The sequence below is a fragment of the Leopardus geoffroyi genome, chromosome D4, assembly GCF_018350155.1.
Source record: "Leopardus geoffroyi isolate Oge1 chromosome D4, O.geoffroyi_Oge1_pat1.0, whole genome shotgun sequence".
In the NCBI taxonomy this organism is placed as follows: Eukaryota; Metazoa; Chordata; class Mammalia; order Carnivora; family Felidae; genus Leopardus; species Leopardus geoffroyi.
In genome coordinates, this window is record NC_059342.1 from 60,766,155 (window position 1) to 60,788,315 (window position 22,161).

General features: G+C 49.1%; 1 protein-coding gene across 5 annotated transcripts in view; it reads right to left on the reverse strand.

The window, feature by feature from the left end:
* Positions 1-858: 858 nt before the first annotated feature.
* Positions 859-22,161, reverse strand: part of TBC1D2 (TBC1 domain family member 2) — a 56,726-nt gene continuing 35,423 nt past the window's right edge. For 2 of the 5 annotated variants that reach the window (XM_045467824.1, XM_045467827.1), the window contains 7 exons: positions 16,340-16,450; positions 10,720-10,907; positions 9,115-9,591; positions 4,627-4,747; positions 3,000-3,185; positions 2,125-2,246; positions 859-1,406 (listed from right to left, as the gene is read on the reverse strand). In XM_045467824.1, the coding sequence (XP_045323780.1) occupies positions 1,199-1,406; positions 2,125-2,246; positions 3,000-3,185; positions 4,627-4,747; positions 9,115-9,591; positions 10,720-10,907; positions 16,340-16,450 (1,413 nt within the window). In that variant the 3' untranslated portion in view covers positions 859-1,198. Of the gene's footprint in view, positions 1,407-2,043; positions 2,247-2,999; positions 3,186-4,626; positions 4,748-9,114; positions 9,592-10,719; positions 10,908-16,339; positions 16,451-22,161 lie in introns of all 5 variants that reach the window. The other 3 variants (XR_006709866.1, XM_045467825.1, XM_045467826.1) reach the window with 3 other exon arrangements.

A 22,161-nucleotide genomic window follows, 5' to 3' on the forward strand; every position in this document is an offset into this window, starting at 1 on the left:
TTCCTGGTCCCCAGTGACAGGAACCTCTGATCAGAGCTGGAAGTTTCCTGCTGGAGAACCACACACCCGCCCACCCCCCCCCACTCCTTCCTGCTGGAGACTGCCCAGCTTGAGCCTGTACTGACACAGTGAAGGGTTTGTTGAGAAATGAGCTGCCCAAATCACTTATACAGCCTTGACTCCCTGCCTAGAGGGGAATGGGGGAGGTGGCAGACTGCTGAGGAAGGGCCCGGAAGAACCCAGAAGAACTGAAACTGAGTTCCTGCATGCAGTGGGTGCCGGAAGAGACAGCCCTGACTTGGTGACAGGCTATAGCTATGTCCTTCTCTTCCTCACCCTCTTCCTCACCCTCTACCTCCTCCACACCTCTTCCTCACCCTCCAGCCACCCATTTTTCAGAGAAGAGGTGACTCTTCTTGCCTGGGCCTGTGAAGTTGGTAGAGGGAAGCCAGCCGTTGGGTGCCTGACCCAGGGTTCTCTGCCCAACACCCACACCAAGTTCCTTTTGGTACAGGCAGGGGTTTTCCCTGGGAACCTCTTCCCCCAAACGGGCTGTGAATGGAGAGGAGACCACAGGTGCAGGGCTCAGGAAAAAGGCCTTGGTAGATGGGAGCTGGGCCTGGGACAGACGCCTAACCAACACTGGGGAGGCACTGTCACCCAGGAAGACACACCCTGCATGCATAGGACTCTAGCTCCTCAGGGACCCAGGAGGGGGGCCGGCCCTGCAGAGACATCCAAGGAAACAGAATCCACGGATGTCCCACGCCGGGTAGGCCCTAGTGATGGGACACCCTGGACCTGGGCCCAGCCAGGAAGTCGGTTACTGGGAATCATTAAGCTTCCAAAGCTTGTCAATTAATTCTAATGTTTATATTGTTTTATATAGATAAAATTTAAGGAATGTTCAAGGTTACCCTAGAAGACAGCATTCTTGCTCGTCTATGTGCTAAAGTGCTCTGTGGAAGAAGCGAGAAAGGGCTGGCATCCCTGGGTATGTGCTCATGAGGGGATGACCCAACCAAAGGCTTCCCAGCAGAACATTGGGGAGACCGAGGCCCAGAGAGGGGAAGGGACTTGCCCAGCACGACGTGGTGATGGGGCTCATGGGCTGGACCACCACTCCATGGCCATCCATCCTCCTGGGGGCCTGCCAGCCAAGAGGGAAAAAGGGCTTTGGGGAGGGCAGGTGGCCAAGTCAGGCCTCGCCCTCCACCTCGTCCTCACTGGCACAGTCCTCCGGCACCGCTGGGACTTGTGAGTTCCGAGTCTCCAGGTACTCGGCCTTCAGCCGCTCCAGCTCACGCAGCTCAGGCTCCAGCCGCTCCCGGTGGGCCATCCGCAGCTGCCGCAGCTGTTTCATAGGAAAAGGGTTCATGTCGTTGAAGGCGATGTTCATCAGCTTCCTGCGGGGGAGAGCACAGTCAGCCCAGAGCCCAGCGCCCCACTGGGCCTACATTCACCCGGCCTTCCCAGGCACCCTGGCATTCATTCTGTCCACGTGGCTGAGGCCCTGGCCCCCGCTTGCAGGGAGCTCACCTTCCAGGAAGGAAACAGTGAATAAGAAGCCAACTTCCACCCAGAGTGATGTGTACTGAGGCAGGAGAAAGCTTAGGACTATGGGAGCTCTAACCCAGTAAGGAAAGGTTGGTCAAGGAAGGCTTCTTGGAAGAGGTGACATGTGAGCTGAGTTTTGAAGAATGAGTAGAAGTTGGCCAGGCAAATGTGCAGGTGGCAGGAAGGCATTCTGAGCAGAAGAAACTGCAAGACCAAAAAGCCCAGAGGTGGCTGTTGTCCTAGGAACTCAAATAATTCTGTTTGGCAGGATTGTAGGGCATGGCAAGTATTAGGGGCAGGAAAAGGTGGGAAGGAAGTGAAATTGCATGGAGGCGTTGAATGCCATGTTAAGGGGCAGACAGACCCCTGAGGCAGTGGAACGTCCCTAAAGATTTCCAAGCCGTCCCTAAAGATTTCTAAGCCATAAGGGAGCATCAGCAGCCCTAACGATCGGCACTCATCGGCACTCAGCAAACACCAGCATACCCTCTGCTACGTGTCCTGGGGGCATGTGAGGGTGGGAGGACTGCTGGACCGGCAGGGGTGGGGGCAGAAAAGGGTTCTCACTGGCTGTTGCAAATGGTCTTGGTGAAGAAGCGCAGGAACTGGTAGATCTCTAGGCCATCATGCAGCCTCAGGATCTCCTCCTCGTTGTACTTGAAAATGGCCAAGGCATAGCGGAATACCACCTGGGGGCAAAGCGGGGGGCTCAGGTGGGGCACGGGGGGGCCAGGCAGGTAATCCCCAGGGGGAGGAGAACCCACACACCCAGACAGTGTGGGGCTCCCAGGACAGGCTTCAGGGTTGAAAGCCTAGAGGCAACATGTGTGCAGGGAGGCCAAAGGGGGTGGGCAGACTGGAGACCCCAAGGGGAGAGAGCACAGCTTGGAATCCGGAGATGGGGACGGAGTTCTGGCTCTGTCCTGACTTGTCCCAGGACCCTGGGTGAGCTGCTACCCTGTTGGAGCTGAGGGGGGTGATACTGTCTCTACATGGGGCATCAGCAGGAATTGACTGGACTAACAGATCCAAAGGTGCTCTGTAATCTGCGGTGTGGTATGTCATCAACCAGCATGGGGACACTGGGGTGGGGCGTGGGGAGGGCCTGCCTAGGGTCTCCTAGAAACGTGAGGGGCAAAGCTGGGACCACACCCAAATATGGGGGGTAGAGAAGGGGGGACCCACATGACTGGATGGGCAGTGGATGGAAGAGGGATGGGCCTCCCGGATCATGGTCGTGCCTCCTCCCTAGGGAAAGGAAATCCCCCCAACTTCTCTTCTCCTCACGTGTGCAAAACACTTTAGTTTACAAAGCCATGCTCCCACGAGGGGTCCTCAACAGCCCTGACAGGGGAGCACCGTCTTCCCATTCTCTAGGGGCGGAACTGAGCCCAAGAGGGCCTTGCTCGAGACTGTCCTGCTCACCCCTGGCAGTGCCCCACCTTGATGCCCTCATACAGGAAGGCGTCCCAGACCCGGAGAAGGATGTTGCTGATGAGACTGTCTGCAAAGACCACGAGGAACCAGTTGAAGGTGACGAAGGAGAGATCCACGCGGTGCTGCGCCAGGTGAGCCATCAGCCTGGGCAGCTTCTCCGAAAGTAGGTCCTGGAGCACCCGCTGGTCCACCTGGGAGCCGGGAGACAGGGCTCGTTGGCCGCCACCCTAGGGAAGGGGCCACCGCCCTCCCTAGAGAGCCAGTCCACACACAGTTGTGGAGTCACCCCCCACCGGCCCGGAGGCGCGAGTGCCTGGACGGGCCGGAGCCCTCCGTGGCCAGGAGACGGGCACGCGGCACACCGCTCTGCTGCTCCCAGCACAGGCAGGCAGTCTTCCGAGCTGGGCGCTGGGCTTTGACGCGGAGGTCTCTGTGGGCTACGTTCTTGGCCAGTGAACCTGAAGCCCTCCTGAACCTGAGGCCAAGCAGTTCAGGCTTGTACTGGCCTCAGCACTACATCTATTTGGGGTCTGACATGCAAGGTGCTCGGCGCATCCAGCTCCAGACCTCGGGTAACTCACTGAGCCTAAGGAGCCACTGAACCTGAAGGACTCCTAGATCAACGGATGTGACGTCTGGGATTTGTCTCACCGGGGATGGGTGGGAGTAGAGACGGAACAGCACGTGGGTGCCTGTGTTGATAATTATTCAAACTAGGTCATAGATACATGGAGGTTCATATACTATTTTCTCTATTTGTTGTACATTCGAAATTTTCTTTTTTTTTTTAACTTTTACATTTCATGAGACAGTGGAGCAAAGTGAGGTTTTTGCATTTGAAATTTTCTATACAGAGGGAGAGAGAGAGAGAGAGAGAGAGAGAGTGAGAAACCCTCCAACAACCCCACCACAGCACACTGGTTACACAACACACCTTGATTTCGGAGGTGTTAAAACATGAAAATAAAATATGGAACATTTCTCAGCCTGCCTTGCGGCAAGCGGTGCCTTGTGATAGAGTTCTGACCAATAAGGTATAACCAGCAACTGCTGGGCGGGAGCTGTTTGTAGGGGAGACAGCCCTTGCCTTCCACCCTCTGCTTCTTCCAGAGCTGGACCATGGCTTCAGTGCCAGAGGTGGTGCAGCTGTCTTGTGACCACGAGGGTACAGCCATCTTGTGACCATGAGCAGGGGGCTGAGAGCAATATGCCAGGGATGGCAAAGCAGAGAGCTTGAAGGGGACTTCAAGAAAGAAGGAAGAAAGGAAGGGAGGGAGGGAGGGAGGGAGGGAGGAAGGAAAGAAAGAAAGAAAGAAAGAAAGAAAGAAAGAAAGAAAGAAAAGAAAGAAAGAAAGAAAGAAAAAAAGAAAGACAGACTAACCATTCCTAGTGACATCGTGTCACCACTGGAATAACAAGTCGGTCCCGTGGGCAGGGCCCCAACAACTCTAAAGGCCATCACCTCACCAGAGCCTCCCAGGAGTCCCAGGGAGGGCTTACTGGCCCCTGTACAGAGGGAGAAATGGAGGCCTGAGAGGTTCCTGATTTTTTTGATTCACGGGCTTGAAGGAACCACTCAAGGAGCACCAACCTGTGTGGCCTCCAAGTCCCGTCTGCCCCTGCTCTGCTCACCTGGGATGATGTGAGTGTCTTGCTGTAGTAGTCAGCTGGCATGATGGTCTCCACAATGGCCACCAGGCACCAGAAGGCACACTCCTCTTCCTCCAGGACCAGCAGAGCAATGGCCGCTAGCCTGGAAGGGGAAGAAAGGAGGCTTAGGGTGATGTGTAGAAGTCACAGCCAGGCAGAGGGTGGCAGAGGTCGCTTCCCAGATCCCAGGGGGTTGTCATGTCCAACCCTAGCCAGTCTAGTGTTCTGGCACCTGGGGTGAGAGGAACTTGCTTTTGGGGACTACACAGGGATTTCCAGAGCAATGGGGAGATCTGAGTCTCTAGGGAGGGGCTCTGGAGTCCTGTTGCCTAGGTGTGATTCTGCACCTGCTGCTTCCTTGCTGGAAGCAAGTTCCTAAACCTCTTTGAGCCTCAACCTCTTCATAATAATCACAGGACTATTACGAGGGTGAATGACGTTAACAAGAGACGAATGCCCAGCATAGCACCTGACATGTAGCGGAGCACTTTATGAATGTTAGTTATCCTTATCTTAATATCCACAGGCTTTGAGACCTTGGCAAGTGTGTTAACCTCTCTGAACCTTACTTTGATCATCTGTAAAGTGGGATTAACAATCTCTACCTCCTAGGGCTATGAGGCATTTTGAACAAGAAGACAGAATTACAGTGTCTTGCTAACCGTCTGGCGTACAGCAGGTGCTCATTACACAAAATTCTTTCTCTCATTTGCTTCCCCTCCCCCTAATGTTACCATGAAGCTCTAATGAGATCATGGGAAGAAAGGAAAAAGTCCACAGTGCTGAGCAGGGATGTCAGCCTGGAAGAAGTATTGTTTTCTCTACCTCTCCCATCCTTCCTGGCAGGTCTCACCCAGGGCCAATCCAGGAATACATTTTCCAAGATGCAATGGTCTCTCAAGATGCTAGGTGAACACAAGGTCCCAAATTCAAAGATGTTTGGGAAATGCTGCATACTCTAGCCCCTTTTTAGAGGCCAATGATATACAACATCTTAGTAAAAGCCTCTTAGAAATTCTGCAGTGACAAAACCCCATGTGACCCTAGCCCAGGACTGTCCATTGGGGCTGTGGAGCCCCTTTTGTACAGTGCACCCACTGAACACCCTTAAGGAGATGCCACCTTACAGCATCATGAAGCCTCACACACTTGATGGGCTTAAAAAAACACATTTCGGGGCGCCTGGGTGGCGCAGTCGGTTAAGCGTCCGACTTCAGCCAGGTCACGATCTCGCGGTCCGTGAGTTCGAGCCCCGCGTCGGGCTCTGGGCTGATGGCTCAGAGCCTGGAGCCCGCTTCCGATTCTGTGTCTCCCTCTCTCTCTGCCCCTCCCCCGTTCATGCTCTGTCTCTCTCTGTCCCAAAAATAAAATAAACGTTGAAAAAAAATTAAAACAAACAAACAAACAAACAAACAAACAAAAAAACACATTTCATTGTCTATCTATTTATCCTTCTCTGAGCTCTTACAAGATTGGATACATGACCTCCAACCTCTTCTGAGGTTCATATTGTTTAGAGAAATAAGGTCAATTCTCAAAAGAAAAAAGAAACCCCTTTTCTCTCCCCAATAGATTGGGAAGGAATTTCTTTTCACTCTGGCTAAACCATCTGTACAAATCCTCCTGAGTCTAAGCTGAGTGGATGAAGAGAAGAGTCAAAGGTCTTTTTGGAAATAGGAAGCTCTGCCCTCTCAGAGCTGGGGAAAGGGTGCCTTCTGAGGTCATTTAGTTCAGGGATAGCAAACGTGTGAAACACTGGCCACCACTCTTTAGTCTATGCCCAGAGCAGACATAACTAATCAATCATGACAACATTCCCTTTGTCTATGCCCAGGGCAGACATAACTAATTCATCATTGTTCTCTTTCCCACTGACTCTGGAGGCTGCCTCAAAAACTCTCACCAGAGAAGGCTCTAGACAGATGCTTCCTACTGGTCATCCTGGGTCTAGATAAACTTATTGCAGAGATGGGAAGACCCGAGTCCTGGAAAGGAGAAATGACTTGCTCAGGGTCACACAGTCAGCTGGTGGTAGAGCGGCTCCCAAAGTCCCAGCCTGGTGTTCTCTCCACCCTACCCCATTCCACTGGAGCCTCAGGACATGCTCAGTCCAGGAGCTGGCTGCTGGCACCAGCTTAGATCTCTCTACACATTAAAAGGTCAGTAATGAGAGGCTGTTGGTGCCAATTAGGGCCCACCAAGTGCTCAGGGCTACAACCAGACTCCGACTTAAGGCCTTCAGGCTCAAGTGGGTCTGCAAAGGAAGTAGCATGGTGATGTGGGAAACAGCTACTTTTAAAGCACTCCATTTATGTTCTAAAGGGGAATAGCTTTAACGTTTTTGCCCTAAATCTGCAGTGTATTATTACCATGATACCTGTCACCCTCTAAACAGGTTGACTTGTTGCATAGAAGCAGGGTGTGTCCTCTTTTGACACCATGCATGCAGTTCTATCAGTTGCCACTAGATGGTGGCAGTCAGACAAGTGAAAGGGGCCTGCAAGGTGGGGTTTAAGGGCCGCACTCTCCACGTATGAAGGGGCTCTTCCCATTACAAATAACTTTCGATTTTAAGCAATAATATGGATGTGTGCCTAAACACTAACTATCAGTAAGAAAAAAAGTATTCAGAGAAAGAATTAAAGAAATATTCTTGGGTGTCACCTCCTTCTCCGTCTGTTATTCTTACATACCCCTCCACAGCCTTTGTGCTGCCTCTATCCACACAGGGAACAGTTTCTTTCCTTCTAGGTTTATCTCAAGATCCTTCCCACTATAGGATTTCCCCCGCCCCTTCAGCGCAGATTAGCTGTGCTGTGGTTTAACTCTGAATTCCCAGTAACTGAACATGTATATATGCTCAATTTCACCCAAGTTAGGCTGGAAATCAAGTATCAAAAATATCTACCGTTAGGAACCATTCAAATTTGAGTAGGGACGCTGTGACTGTTTATTCTGTGTTAAAGAAATGTCACACACCACCTCTTTTGAAAAAAACACCAGAAGGTCTTATGTAAATTTTGCTCGAGTGTATGCGTGTTTAAATTAAATTGAGTCAAAGGGGTGCCTGTGTGGCTCTGTCCATTGAGCTTTTGACTTTGGCTCAGGTCGTGATCTCACAGTTCGTGAGTGCCAGCCCCACATTGGACTCTCTGCTGTCAGTGCAGAGCCCGCTTCAAATCCTCTGTCCCCCTCTCTGTGCCCCTCCCCCACTCACACTGTCTCTCTCTCTCTCTCTCTCTGTCTCTCAAAAATAAACCTTAGGGGCGCCTGGGTGGCGCAGTCAGTTAAGCGTCCGACTTCAGCCAGGTCACGATCTCGCGGTCCGGGAGTTCGAGCCCCGCGTCGGGCTCTGGGCTGATGGCTCAGAGCCTGGAGCCTGTTTCCGATTCTGTGTCTCCCTCTCTCTCTGCCCCTCCCCCGTTCATGCTCTGTCTCTCTCTGTCCCAAAAATAAATGAACATTGAAAAAAAAATTAAAAAAAAATTAATAAACCTTAAAAAAAAACTTTAAAAATAAATAGGGTCAAAACTTGCTTTGGGAAATATCTGAGATTACATAACCTCTATCGGGATAGCTAAGGGCATCCATGAGAGTCCTCCACAGTCCTGAAGGGGGCAGCCCTACCAGTCAGCACCCCCCCCTCCACCCCCAATCCCTTATCTCCTGCTGTTGCACCAGAAGCAGAACCGACTCCAGGCTGGCCCGGCTGCATTCTTTCCTTTGGGAATTTAGGCCTGCGGCAAGAGGGTATCGACAAGTGGGATGACTTGCTGACAAAGCTCCAGACTCAGGGGCTGAGTTCTCCATTCTGAACAGCCTCAATGGGCCTTAAATGTCCAAAGAATGATGGACCGAGGCTGGTCTGCTGAAAGCAAGAGAGTCCAGAGACTGTGAGGCCCCATAAAGGCTGCAGAAGAGTAGGGTGTGGTGCTGCACAGTGTCGGGACCTGGCCCCACGGACTGCGGCGCGATTGGCACCCCTGGGGTTGTGTGGTGCTGTGGCCCTGCTAGAGACAGGAGATGCCACGGTTTCTAATGACCATGGGGTCTCGTCCTCTCTTTTCTTTTCCTGGTTGTTAGGAGCTTCCCTGTAACATTTACAAATTCTCTTTCTCTTGGGTTCCTCTGAATGGATTTTGTCTGAAGCAAATGAGCCTTGACCCACAGTTCTGCAATGTGTGAGCTGAGCTGTGCACACTACAAAATCCCAGGAGACCATTCGCGATGCTTTCTACATGGGTGGCCCCACCCTGAGCACAGATCAAAGCAGAGAGCACAGCATGAGGAGCTACCACGGTCTTGAACCTGTCCTTGTCCCCATCTCGAACATGTCCATATTGTCCTCATCTGTACAGTGGGAATCAAGCCTCCTGGGCTCCCCTATCCATGTTCCTGGGAGACTCCAAAGAGACAGAGAGGTGCTCTAGAGAACAAGGGCTGTGCCCTCACTAGAGCCATGACGCTCACCTGTTGAGGCCCTGGCAGTAGCCGATGGTGGGGTTTTGCCAGGAGAAGGCCAGCAGCACCCGGCGTAGCTTGTCGGGGTAGCTGGAGGCGGGGCAGGTGAAGTGCTTGTTGTTGGGGAAGGTGCGGTTCAGGTCCAGCTCAATTTGGCGGGCTGCAGGGTGCTCGTGAACCTGACCCCGGCTCAGCAGCTCCTGGTAGCGGCCGGGGCTCCACAGGTGCTGGACGCGGAGGTGGACCAGCCACCTCCAGACACGCGGCCGGTGCTCTCGGGGCACACCTGCCCGCAGCAGCTGCTTGAGCTCGACCGAGGGCGTGAGATCACCAAGGGCAGCCCAACGCTCCCGTAGCGGCCGCTCCACAGCCTCATGGGCCAGCAGGTGGTGGGAGTGCACCTCTAGTGCCTGGATCTTGGCCAGCAGCTTCAGGTCTTCCATCTCGTAGTTGGGCACCGTCAGGAAGCCATACTCGTCATACTCGCTGCCAGCAAAAATGCACGTTAGCAACACCTTGCAGAGTCCTTCCCCGGAGAAGGGGCAGTGGGCAGGGGCTGGACCCCAGGCAAGGTTCTTGCCGGGGCTTCACTGTGGGTTAGCCATGCAGCTTTGGGCAGGTGACTTCAGTTCTCCCAACTTCAGTTTGCTCATCTGTACAAGGGGTAAAATTCCTGCTCTGCCCCATGGAGACCCATTGACATTGACATCCCCTGTTGTAAAATGCTGGGGGCCTAGACAGTGTCTGGGACATAGTAAGTGCATAGTAAGTGGATTCTTTGCAGATATAAAGAACCCTCTTCTTACCCCATGAGGCCTTAGGCTCAAGGAGTCCTGCACTGCTGATATAGAATCCCACTCCCACAAGACAGTAAGCCCAAGGATGGATGGGGAACAGACAGCATCACTGACAAGCAAGATGGGTGAGCTGGGGATCCATTCCACATAGCTTTTCATTGATCTAACATTTATTTGCCCTGTGTGCTCTGCATGTGTGGTCTCATTTGGTCCTACTGATCCTGCAAAGCAGCAATCTTAGCCCACATCTGATGGAGGCTATATATGTGGCCCAGAAAGGTAAAGTGATTTGTCCAAGGTCACATGGTGACACGGCCAGGGGTGGCTCCAAAGCCTGGGCTCCTTCCACCGAGCCTCCCAGCCTCGGGGCTCTTTGGACCTCAGCCACAGCCCCTTTTGTTATATTTAACTGCCCATGTCCACTGGGCTCAGCAAGGGCTTTGCTTGGGGAAGGCAGCTGGCTTGTCTCTCCTCCTCCCCTCTCTGACAAGTATCTCTGGGAGCCTGGAGAAGTGGAGAAAACAGAGCTTCAGAGGCAGACCCAGGTCAGCTGCACTAGTATGCTGCATGGCCTTGGGGAAGGGGCTGCCTCCTCTGAGCCTACGCCACCTCGTCTTACAGCTGAGGTGTAAGTGTAAGTGATACCACCTCAGCCGTAAGAGGGGGCTCATCGCAACCACATGCTCAATACCTGAAGATACGAGAAAGTAAGGGATGCACAGTGCTCGTACACGGTCAGCAGGAACCAGCAGCAGAGCAGCTGGGGCTCCCCAGGTCAGGCAGACCAAGACCTTCCCTTGCTGCCTGCGGGGCTCACCTGATAGGGCTCAGCTCCACACCTTCTGCCGAGGCCTCCCTGGCCTCCCACTGCAGTGCCTCCTGGATGAGCTGCCTCAGCAGCTCTGAGCAGTCATTGGCCTCGCTCCCCATGGTCTCCTGCAGCCTCCGCAGCCCCGCCAGGTACTTGCTCTCTACCTGGCAGTTCTTGGCTTGGAGGTAGGCACACTGTGGAGGGAGGGGTGGGGCTGTCAGGCCACCTGGTTGGGCTTGGGCCACCCTAGAGGCCTGAGCAGCTACAGGCAGCAAAGCTCTTCTCCCATCTCATCTTGCATCCCCTCCCCACCCCCCAGCCCATCATATAAGGGAAAGGAGATGGGCCCCAAACCCAAGGATTTATAGCAAGGCAGTGAAGGCTTCAGGCAAGAGAGCCAGGCCCAGGGCTGGGCTGGATTCAGAAGAAAGAGAGGAAAGGTGGAGAGGGGCAGTGCAGGTTCTTGCACAGCCTGAAGTCCCATCCTGGTTCGGCCACTGCTGGCTGGGTGAGCAAGTTACTTAACCGCTCTGTGCCCTAGCTTGTTCATTTAACCAATGGAAATCACATGGATTCTGGTGAGGATTACATGAGCTGATGTGTGTAAAGTCCCTCTCAGGGCACCTAGCCTAGAGCAGTTCTCTGCAGGTGGTATTACTGAGCAGCACCCAGGAGATGGCCATGAGGCTCCAGACACTGCCCTTGGGCCTCCTGCTGCCACAACACTGGCTCCTTCCATTCCTGCTACGCAACATTCTCTCCCATCGGTGGCCTTCCTGCACGCTCCCTGCCCCTCCCTGCCCGTCTTGAACTTTTGTATTTCTATTTACACAAACTGAGTGTTCTGAACAAGTCTCATCACTTTCCTAGGCCCATTTTCCTTCTCTGTAAGCTGGACAGGAAAAATCGGCCTCATAGTATTGCTGTGACCTCTGGGCCAGCCTGGCTCCTGTTTCATCCTGGGGTGGCAGAGTGGGAGCTTCCTGGCCAAGGGTGCCCATCTGCTGCACCTCTGCCCAGATTACCGTCTCCAAACGTTGGCTAAGCACCAACTCCAGGCCATCGGGTGAGCCTGCCCTCACCCCCAACCCAGGCGGCTCCCACTTCCATGTCCCTCTGCCTGCAAGGCTGCTTCCCGAGTCCCCTCCCAGTAGTCTTCTCAGGCACTTCTGAGACCCCCAAATCTCCTGCTCTCCAGCCCACCTCTGTAAGCCCAATGAGCCCCTGGCTTTCTCAAAACATAAGTCTGATTGAGCACCACCCCCCCCCACCCCCGACCGCCTCACTCAGAACCCTTCTACAACTGCCAGTTTCCTCAGAGAACGTCCCAACATTTCCCCCCTTCAGCCTCACGTCTCCTTTCTCACCTTCCCCCTTCCTCTCAATCCATAGGTCTTGACCATGCTGTCTCTTTTCTTGGAAGGCCTTTCTCCACTGTTTGCTTGGATAACACCAACTCACTTTTAGGACTCAGCTCAAGAAGGCACCTCCACCAGGAAGTCCTCCCTGACTTTCTTTCCTCCTTTGGGCCCCAAAGAATCCTGTGTGCCCAACTGCATCTTGATTGTGTTTGATCCTCACTAGTCTGCACACACCCTCTTTGAAAAGTCTTAGAAGGCCTTTGTTAGTTCTTCTTTAAATGTTCATTAGAATCCATCAGTAAAGCCATCAGGTCCAGGGCTTTTCTTTGTTGAGAGATTTCTGATTGCTAACTCAGTCTCCTTACTAGTTATACAGGCCATTCATGTTTTCTATTTCTTCATGATTTAGTCTTGGTAGGCTTTATGTTTCCAGGGATTTGTCCATTTCATTTGGTGATTCAATTTGTTGGTATACAACTGTTCATAGTACTTTTTTAAAAATTTATTTTTATTTTTTTATTAAAAATTTTTTAATGTTTATTTTTGAGAGAGAGAGAGAGAGTGAGCGAGCATGAGAGCATGAGTGGGGGAGGAGCTGAGAGGAAGACACAGAATCCGAAGCAGGCTCCAAGCTCTGAGCTGTCAGCACAGAGCCTAGCGCGGGGCTCAAACCCATGAGCTGTGAAATCATGACCTGAGCTGAAGTCACATGCTTAACCAACTGAGCCACGCAGGCGCCCCTGTTCATAGTACTCTTATAATCCTTTTTATTTCTGTAAAATCAGTAGTAATGTTCCCACTTCCATTTCTGATTTTGAATTTTCTTTTTTTCCTTAGTTCACTTAGCTCAATGTTTGTCAATTTTGTTCATCTTTTCAAAAAAATCACTTTTGGTTTCATTGATTTTCTCTATTACTTTTCTGTTATCTATTTCATTTATTTCTGCTCTAATCTTTATTATTTTCTCCTATCAGCCAGCTTGGGTTTAGTTCTTCTAGTTCCTCAGGTTGTAAAGTTAGGCTGTTGATTTGAGATCTTTCTTGTTTTTTAAAGAAAGTGTTTATAGCTATAAATTCCCTCCTCAGCTCAGAGCCTGGAGTCTGCTTTGGATTCTGTCTCACTCTCTCTCTGCCCCTCCCTGCTCATGCTCTGTCTCTCTTGCTCTCAAAAATAAACATAAAAAAAAATTTCTTCCTCAGCATGGCTTTTGCTGTGCCCCATAAGTTTTGACATGTCTTCTTTTTCATTTGCCTTTAAGTATTTTCGAATTTTCCTTGTAATTTCTTCTTTGATTCATTGTTTCAAAGTATGTTGCTTAATTTCTACAAGTTTGTGAATTTTCCAGTTTGACTTCTGTTTTTGGTTTCTAGCTTCATCCCATTCCAGTTGGAGAAGATACCTGTCTCTTTAAATCTACTGAGATATAATTTGTGGCCTAACATATGGTTTGTCCTGGAAAATGAGGAGAATGCGTGTGCTGTTGTCGCTGGGTAGAGTATTCTGTGTTATACCTGTTAGATCTAGTTGGTGTATTGTGTTGTTCAAGGCCACTAGTTCCTTACTTATCATCTGTCTGGTTATTTTACCCATTACTGAGAGTGGGGTACTAAAGTTTACAACTATTATTATAGAATTATCTATTTCTCCCTTCAGTTCTGTCATTTTTGGTTCCTATAGTTTGCTGGTCTGTTATCAGGTATATAAATGTTTATAATTGCTGTATCTTCTCACTGTCTTGAACCTTTTATTAACATATAATGTCTTTCTTGGTCTCTCGTAACTTTAAAAACTTTAAAGTCACTCCAGTCTGATATTAGCAAAGCCACCCTGCTCTCTGTTGGTTATTATTTCATGGAATATCTTTTTCCAACCTTTCATTTTCAATCTATTTGTGTCTCTGAATATAAAGCGAGTCTCCTGTACACAGTATATAGTTGGATCTTTTTTTTTTATCCATTTTGTCAAACTCTTTTAATTGGAGAGTTTAACCCATTTACATTTAAAGTAATTATTGATAAGGGATGTCTGTCCTTTTGCTATTTATTTGCTGACTTATACCATTTTTGTCCCTTGTTTCCTGCATTACTGTGTTTTTTGTGGTGAAATGTTTAAATTCCTGTTCTGTTTCCTTTTGTGTATATTCTATAGCTTCTTTCTTTGTGGTTACCATGGGGATTAATTTAAAATTCTAAAGTTATAACATTCTAATTTGAATTTATATCAGCTTAACTTCAATAACATGCAGAAACTCTGTTCCATCCCTACCCTTTTGGTTGTTGATGTCACAAAATTACATCTTTATACATCGTGAGCCCCAAAACATAATGTAATGATTCTTTTAAATGCAAAATTAGGTAGAAAACAAAATGTGGAGTTATAAACCAAACTTGTAATAATACTAGCTTTTGGATTAATCATTAAAAAAATGTATTAGTCTTTTATTTTATTTTATTTTATTTTATTTTATTTTTTTTCAACGTTTATTTTTATTTTTGGGACAGAGAGAGACAGAGCATGAACAGGGGAGGGGCAGAGAGAGAGGGAGACACAGAATCGGAAACAGGCTCCAGGCTCTGAGCCATCAGCCCAGAGCCCAACGCGGGGCTCGAACCCACGGACCGCGAGATCGTGACCTGGCTGAAGTCGGACGCTTAACCGACTGCGCCACCCAGGCGCCCCAAAAAAATGTATTAGTCTTTTAAATCATATAGAAAACAAAAGTGGAATTATAAACCATTTTTACCATAATACTAGGTTTTATAATTGCCCATGTATTTACCTCTACTGAGATTTGTATACCTTCAAACACCTCTGAGTTACTGCCTAGTGTACCTCCATTGCACCCCGCAGGACTGTGCAAGCACTTCTTGTGGGCAGATCTAGTGGGAATGAAGTTTCTCAACTTTCGTTTCTCTGAATTTCTCTTAATTTCTCCCTCATTTTTGGAAGAAGGTTTTGCCAGATACAAATTCTTTTGCTTTGCTTTTTGTTTGTCTTTGTTTTCAGCATTTTGGCCTCCAAGGTTTCTGATGAGAAATCTGCTCATAATCTTCTTGAGGATTCCTTGTATGTGATGAGTTACTTCTCTTTCTGCTTGCAAGCAGTCGCTTTGTATTTGGCATTCAAAAGATTGATAGTAATGTGTCTCAGTGTAGATCTCTTTGAATTTATTTTACTTGATGTTTGTTGAGCTTCTTGGACATTTTTATTCATGTCTTTCATCAAATTTGGGAAATTTTCAGCCTTTATTCACATATTCTCTCTGCCCCTCTCTCTCTCTCTCTCTTCTCCTTCTGGGACTCCCCTACTATAATGGGTATGTTGGTCTGCTTAACGGTGTCTCACACATCACTTAGGCTCTGTTCACTTTTCTTCCATCTTTTTTCTTTCTGTTTCTCAGACTTAATAATTTTCACTATCCTATTTTCAAGTCCACTGATTCCTTCTGCCTGCTTGAATCTACCTCTGAATCCCTCTGGTGGATTTTTCATTTGGGTATTGTTCTTTTCAATTCCAGAATTTCTTCTTGATTTCTTTGTAGGTTTTCTATCTCTTTATTGATATTTCTGTTTTCTTCATACATTGCTTTCTTGACTCTCTACATCTTCCCTTAGTTCTCTGAACATCTTTAAGACAACTGTTTTAAAATCTTTGTCTAGTATTATCTAGCATCAGGTCTTTGTCAGGGGCAGTTTCTACTAATTTATGTTTTTCCTTTGAATGGGCCATACTTTTATATATCTTTGTACGCCTTGTGATTATTATGTTGAAAACTAGACATCTGAATCTAATAATGTGGTAGTAGTGGAATCAGATTCTCCCAACTTAAGAAAAAATTGTTTTTGTTCTTTGGCTGTTATAGGCTGTCTCTGGGCCAAGAGAGGTCATCTCTTTTCTGAGTCTTTCCCTGGGTGTGCATGGCCACTTTCTAATTTCCTCACCTATGCAGTTGTGTTTGAATGTCTAGTCTTCAAGCTCTAGCTCCCACAAGGGGAAAAGAGAAAAATGAAGTGGGGCAGCCCTTTGAATATTCTGGCAGTTACTCTAACCCGGAGGGGAGGTATGACAATGGCCGCCTGTCCCTTCCTCTGTACTTCTGTGATCAGACGCAGCAATCAGAGCACAGATGCCTGAGGCAGAAAGGCAGTTTGTAAATGGCACAGTCCAGAGGCAGGGCAGGCAGGTGATAAGGACAGAGCGATACAGGGCTGAGAAGGTAAGGGACTGAAGGGTGACTGGGCATGTAGACGGACTCTGCCTCTTACCTTCATCAGGAGGGCCCTCTCCTTCTCAGCCACCCTTCTCCAGATCTTTGTGACTTGGTGGATCTCGGAGTTTAGGAAGCGGTTCTGGGTCCGATATGCTTCTATGTCATCCTGGAGAAGAGAGCAAAGCATCTGATGAATTGCCATCTCCCTGATCCTCACCCTCCGCATGAGCTGTTGGTGCCAACACTTCCTTCCTTTAGAAATTTCTAATGACAACAGAAAAGAAAGTCTTCGAGAAGTAGTATTACAGACAGTCCCCTTCTCTAGTCTTGATCCCAACATGATACAGTAGAGAGAGCATCAAGTCTGGAGTTCACATCTTGGCTCTGACTTCCTGGATACGAGGCTTCACTGAACAACTGTGACCCTCTATTTTGTCATCTGTAAAAGGGGCAAATACTAACTATTCCACTAGGCAGCTGGGAGACTATGTGAGGTAACACGTCTCATAACATTAAGTACAGAGACCAGGGGCGCCTGGGTGGCTCAGTCAGTTAAGCGTCCGACTTCAGCTCAGGTCATGATCTCACGGTTAGTGGGTTCGAGCCTGGCATCAGGCTCTGTGCTGACAGCTCAGAGCCTGGAGCCTGCTTCAGATTCTGTGTCTTCCTCTCTCTGTTCCTCCCCTGTTCGCACTTTGTCTCTCTCTCTCTCAAAAATAAAGATTAAAAAAATTAAAAAAAAAAAAAGTACAGAGACCAAAACAAACATCCAAGTAGTGTTTGTTTTAAAAATAAACATATGTTGTTATATATTTGCAATCATACTGAACATTTTGGGTGGAAAATTTTTATTTAAGTCACGTTGTAGATATGCAGTTGACCCTTCAACAACACTGGGGTTTGGGCACCAACCCCCCTGCATAGTTAAAAATCTGTGTATAACTTTTGACTCCCTCCAAATTTAACTGCTAATAACGTGCTGTTGACCAAAGTCTTACTGATAACATAAAGAGCACCTATTTCATATGCCATGTGTATTATATACCGTATTCTTACAATAAAGTAAGCTAGAGAAAATACACTTACATTACTATACTGTATTTATCAGAAAAATCTGCCTGTAAGTGGACCCATGCAGTTCAAATCCGTGTTGTTCAAGGGTCCACTGTACTTTTCTATGTTGCTACATAAACTTCCCAACGATCATTCTTAATGTCTGATGACTATTCTGTTGGGTGAATTTATTATAACATAGTTATAATCCCTGTTATTTTTTATTTGAGCCCTGAGTGTTTTTGGTTTGTTTTTGATTATGAATAATGCTGTGATGCACATCTCTGAGCCTAGAGTTTTCCTTTTGCAAGCTGTCCAGTGACAGAGTATGATCATGCTGCTGCGGCATTCGAGGAGAAGCTGGCCAAGTGCTGGGGAGGTTCAAGCAGGAGCCTGAGCCTCAGAAAGGAGCAGACACAGCACTGGCTCTCAACCTTCATTCTGCTGGGATGGACATTATAGAAGCAATGGACAGCACACACTCATAGCTATACCTACCAATTCCAGGACATTCACTAGCTGAAACTCAACCCCTTTTGCTCCCACTCTAGCAATGTGCTGGGCTGTAGGTGAATGTGAGAGACACTATTGCAGGCATGACTTCGGACAGGCCCTGATTTATCTGGAAATTAAGAGCATCACGCCTGTGATGCCCGTGGCATCTCATTATCAGGGATGTGTTACTTGTGCACAGCTCACAGGCCATCCTGACCCTCCCTGGGTGGGCCTGCATTCTGGCCAAGATCCTTCCCAGCCCAGAAGCTCCAATTCATACCCAGGCTCTACTGCCTTCTCCCTAGATGGTTGACACAGCGGGAGGGCCACACACTCCCAGCGCTCCTCAGCTGGAAATCAAAGTCCCAGGCTGACTGCATCCCTTGGCCTGTCACCACTCAGCTGGGGCTCTCTGGCTCTCTGTGGGGTCTCTAACCCCAGACACGCTTGCTTTCGCATCCCCCCCTCCCCCGCCCCCAACTGTGTCCAGGGCTGCAAGGCTGTGTGTACTCAGGCTGAGTTTGCTTCTGTTCTCTCTGCCTGGCCTGGACCCGGGTAGTTCCAACTCCCCAGCCTGTACTTCCTCCTACACTCCAACTGTGTCTGCCCTACAGCAAACTCTGGGCTCCCTTTTCTCAGGGGGTGCCAGCTGCTGTTTTGCACAAGTGTCCACCTGCTTCCTCTCAATGACCCCCATTTCCTTATCCTTATGTGGAGGGGCAGTGAGCTTGGTGCGAATCTGCATGTTTGCAGCATGAGGACCAACCTCCTGTGAACATCAGAATTCTCCTGGGCCGCTCTCGCTGCCTGCGATATTCTTCCGTTTTGGTGTCCGGAGATTTGGTAGACTTATGAACACAGAGGCTGTGTGGGCTCCCTGCATCATCATCACCCCCTGCCTCCACCCCGCACTGAGCACACCATCCCATTCAATCCCTCCAGTGGTCCTGAAAGTCTCAGAGGCTCTGAAAAGGACCAGCCCGTTGCCTGAGGTCACACAGCTGTACTAGACAGGGTGTGACTGAGCCCAGGGCTGTCGGATTCGGATTCGAAAGCCAAGTCCAAGCACTGCACTTACTGCCTAGACATTCCCTATGCTCTGTCCCCGCTGCAATCCACCCGGACGCCAAAACTCTAGTCCGTCCTTCAAGGGTTGGGATCAGTAGTCTGGTTAAGCGTGCATAGGCTTGTCTGACCTCTCCGGCTCAAGTTTAATCACAACACATCAAAGATGCAGGCGCTGCCGAGTGCCGGCGTTGCCTGGTGGTCAGGGGGTGGACTCTGGGGTCGTGCTGCCTGGATATAAACCCTGCCTCCACCGCTGGGGAAGCGCAAGTGCCTCATCCCCTCATCTGGAAGTCAGAGTAACGGTGCTGCCTCAGGCACTGCTGGGAGTCAGTGCTGCAAAGGCTGAGGATGGTGGGCCAAGTGGTGAATACAAAGCAGGCATCACCTCCTTATCCAGCCTCTCACCCACTGCCTTCTCCTGCGTTCTGCTGAGACACTTCCCACTGCTGCTCTTGTGCCTTCTTCCCAAATGCCTGGGAGAATACAACAAGCTTCTGGGAGAATACAACAAGCTTCCAGGCACGGGAGGAATAGAGCCACCAGTCATTGCCTGAGTCCCTACTATGGCCAGACCCGTTTCCCTCACACACGTCACTGCATGTAATTTATCCGCACAATGCTGTGGGATGGATACTAAAGTACTCTTGTTCCCATTTTACAGACGAGGAAACAGTACAGAGAGGGTAAGTCCTCCTCGTCATGGGCTAGAACACAAGAGAGGCGGGATCCAAATCCAGGTGTGTTCACCAGGTGTGTTCAGCAGGAATCGAAAACTACTGCTGGGTGAAAGTGCACCACCGCCTTTCTGCCTCCTGGCACCGTCCCTCTTTCCTCAGTCCAGGCCCAGAAGATGCTCACTGGCGTCTCCAAGGCTTTGGACATGTTGCGTGGGGCAGCCTGCCTCCAGCCCAGTCAGGGAGGGTGGGAGTGCGCACCCTTGGAGCGGCAGTGGGGTGGCCTCTGGGCAGCACCTTCCCATTCGGCTTGTCGCCCTACCTTGAGTGTTCTTCTTGGCTCAGAACTGTAGGGAGGAAAAAGAGAGAGCTCAGAGAAGAGAATGCCACACGACAGTCGCCAATAAGCAAAGGAGGAAAACACAACTGGAGAAAGGGGACAGGAAGAAGAGAGTCTGCGTGTTTGCCTTCATAGGGATCAGGAGCCTGGGAATTTTCTCCGGGAAATGCTGCATGGACTAGCCCTTGTGCTAGTGGGGAAGACAGTGGGTCGGGTGTGGGGAGACCTGGGGTCTAGCCCAAACCTGCTGCTTGGGCTGTGTGACCCTGGGCCAGTCCTTTCCCCTGTCCAGGGGTCAGCCGTCCCTGCCAGAAAATGAGGGGGCAGACTAGATCTCTGCGTCTCCCAGCTCTGCTACTCAAGAGGTCGATGATTCTGTTCTCAAATTGACACCTTCAACAAGGGGGCACTTTGTTAAAGTTGCATGTCCTCAGTCACACGGCAAGCAAGTGAACATGCTCTATCCCCAGACTGAAAGACAGTGGATTTTTGATGAGTGTTCTATTTTTTTCTAGATCGGACACGTTAAAGGCTAACAAATGAGGAATTCTAGAACTTGCAATTCTTTCTAGCACAAATGCTGGGCCTCTGAGGATCAGCTACAAGGTACAGTTGGTTGATTGTGAATCTCCCCATATCGGGGCTCACTGATAAATTCCTGAACATGCAAATCCAGGGGCATTCTCAGTCTCCTAGGTGAGTCCACGCTTCCAGTCAATTCTTGGGGGCAGTCTAGAGGCACCCAACAGATCTATTTCTCTAACCCCGGAGCTGCTTTATAGGGTCTTCAACTGTAGATCCCTGCAAGATGGGCACAGAGAAGACTCTTAGCAGGGCGGAGGAGGGTAGGGAAGAAATCTTTATTTTTTAATATGAAATTTATTGTCAAATTGGTTTCCATACAACACCCAGTGCTCATCCCAACAGGTGCCCTCCTCAATGCCCATCACCCACCCTCCCCTCCCTCCCACCCCCCATCAACCCTCAGTTTGTTCTCAGTTTTTAAGTCTCTTATGGTTTGGCTCCCTCCCTCTCTAACTTTTTTTTTTCTTCCCCCTCCCCCATGGTGTTCTGTTAATTTTCTCAGGATCCACATAAGAGTGAAAACATATGGTATCTGTCTTTCTCTGCCTGACTTATTTCACTTAGCATAACACTCTCCAGTTCCATCCACGTTGCTACAAAGGGCCATATTTCATTCTTTCTCACTGCCAAGTAGTATTCCATTGTGTATATAAACCACAATTTCTTTATCCATTCATCAGTCGATAGACATTTAGGCTCTTTCCATAATCTGGCTATTGTTGAAAGTGTTGCTATAAACATTAGGGTACAAGTGCCCCTAGGCATCAGCACTCCTGTGTCCCTTGGGTAAATTCCTAGCAGTGCTATTGCTGGGTCATACGGTAGATCTATTTTTAATTTTTTGAGGAACCTCCACGCTGTCTTCCAGAGAGGCTGCACCAGTTTGCATTCCTACCAACAGTGCAAGAGGGTTCCCATTTCTCCACATCCTCTCCAGCATCTATAATCTCCTGATTTGTTCATTTTAGCCACTCTGACTGGCGTGAGGTGATATCTCAGTGTGGTTTTGATTTGTATTTCCCTGATGAGGAGTGACGTTAAGCATCTTTTCATGTGCCTGTTGGCCATCTGGATGTCTTCTTTAGAGAAGTGTCTATTCATGTTTTCTGCCCATTTCTTCACTGGATTATTTGTTTTTCGGGTGTGGAGTTTGGTGAGTTCTTTATAGATTTTGGATACTAGCCCTTTGTCTGAGATATCATTTGCAAATATCTTTTCCCCATTCCGTCAGTTGCCTTTACAATCTCAGACTTCAGCCTCTACTACAAAGCTGTAATCAAGACAGCATGGTATTGGCACAAAAACAGACACATAGGCCAATGGAATAGAATAGAGACTCCAGAATTGGACCCACAAAAGTATGGCCAACTAATCTTTGACAAAGCAGGAAAGAATATCCAATGGAAAAAAGATAATCTCTTTAACAAATGGTGCTGGGAGAACTGGACAGCAACATGCAGAAGAATGAAACTAGACCACTTTCTTACACCATTCACAAAAATAAACAAAATGGATAAAGGACCTGAATGTGAGACAGGAAACCATCAAAACCCTAGAGGAGAAAGTAGGAAAAAACCCCTATGACCTCAGCTGCAGCAATTTCTTACTTGACACATCTCCAAAGGCAAGGGAATTAAAAGCAAAAATGAACTATTGGGACCT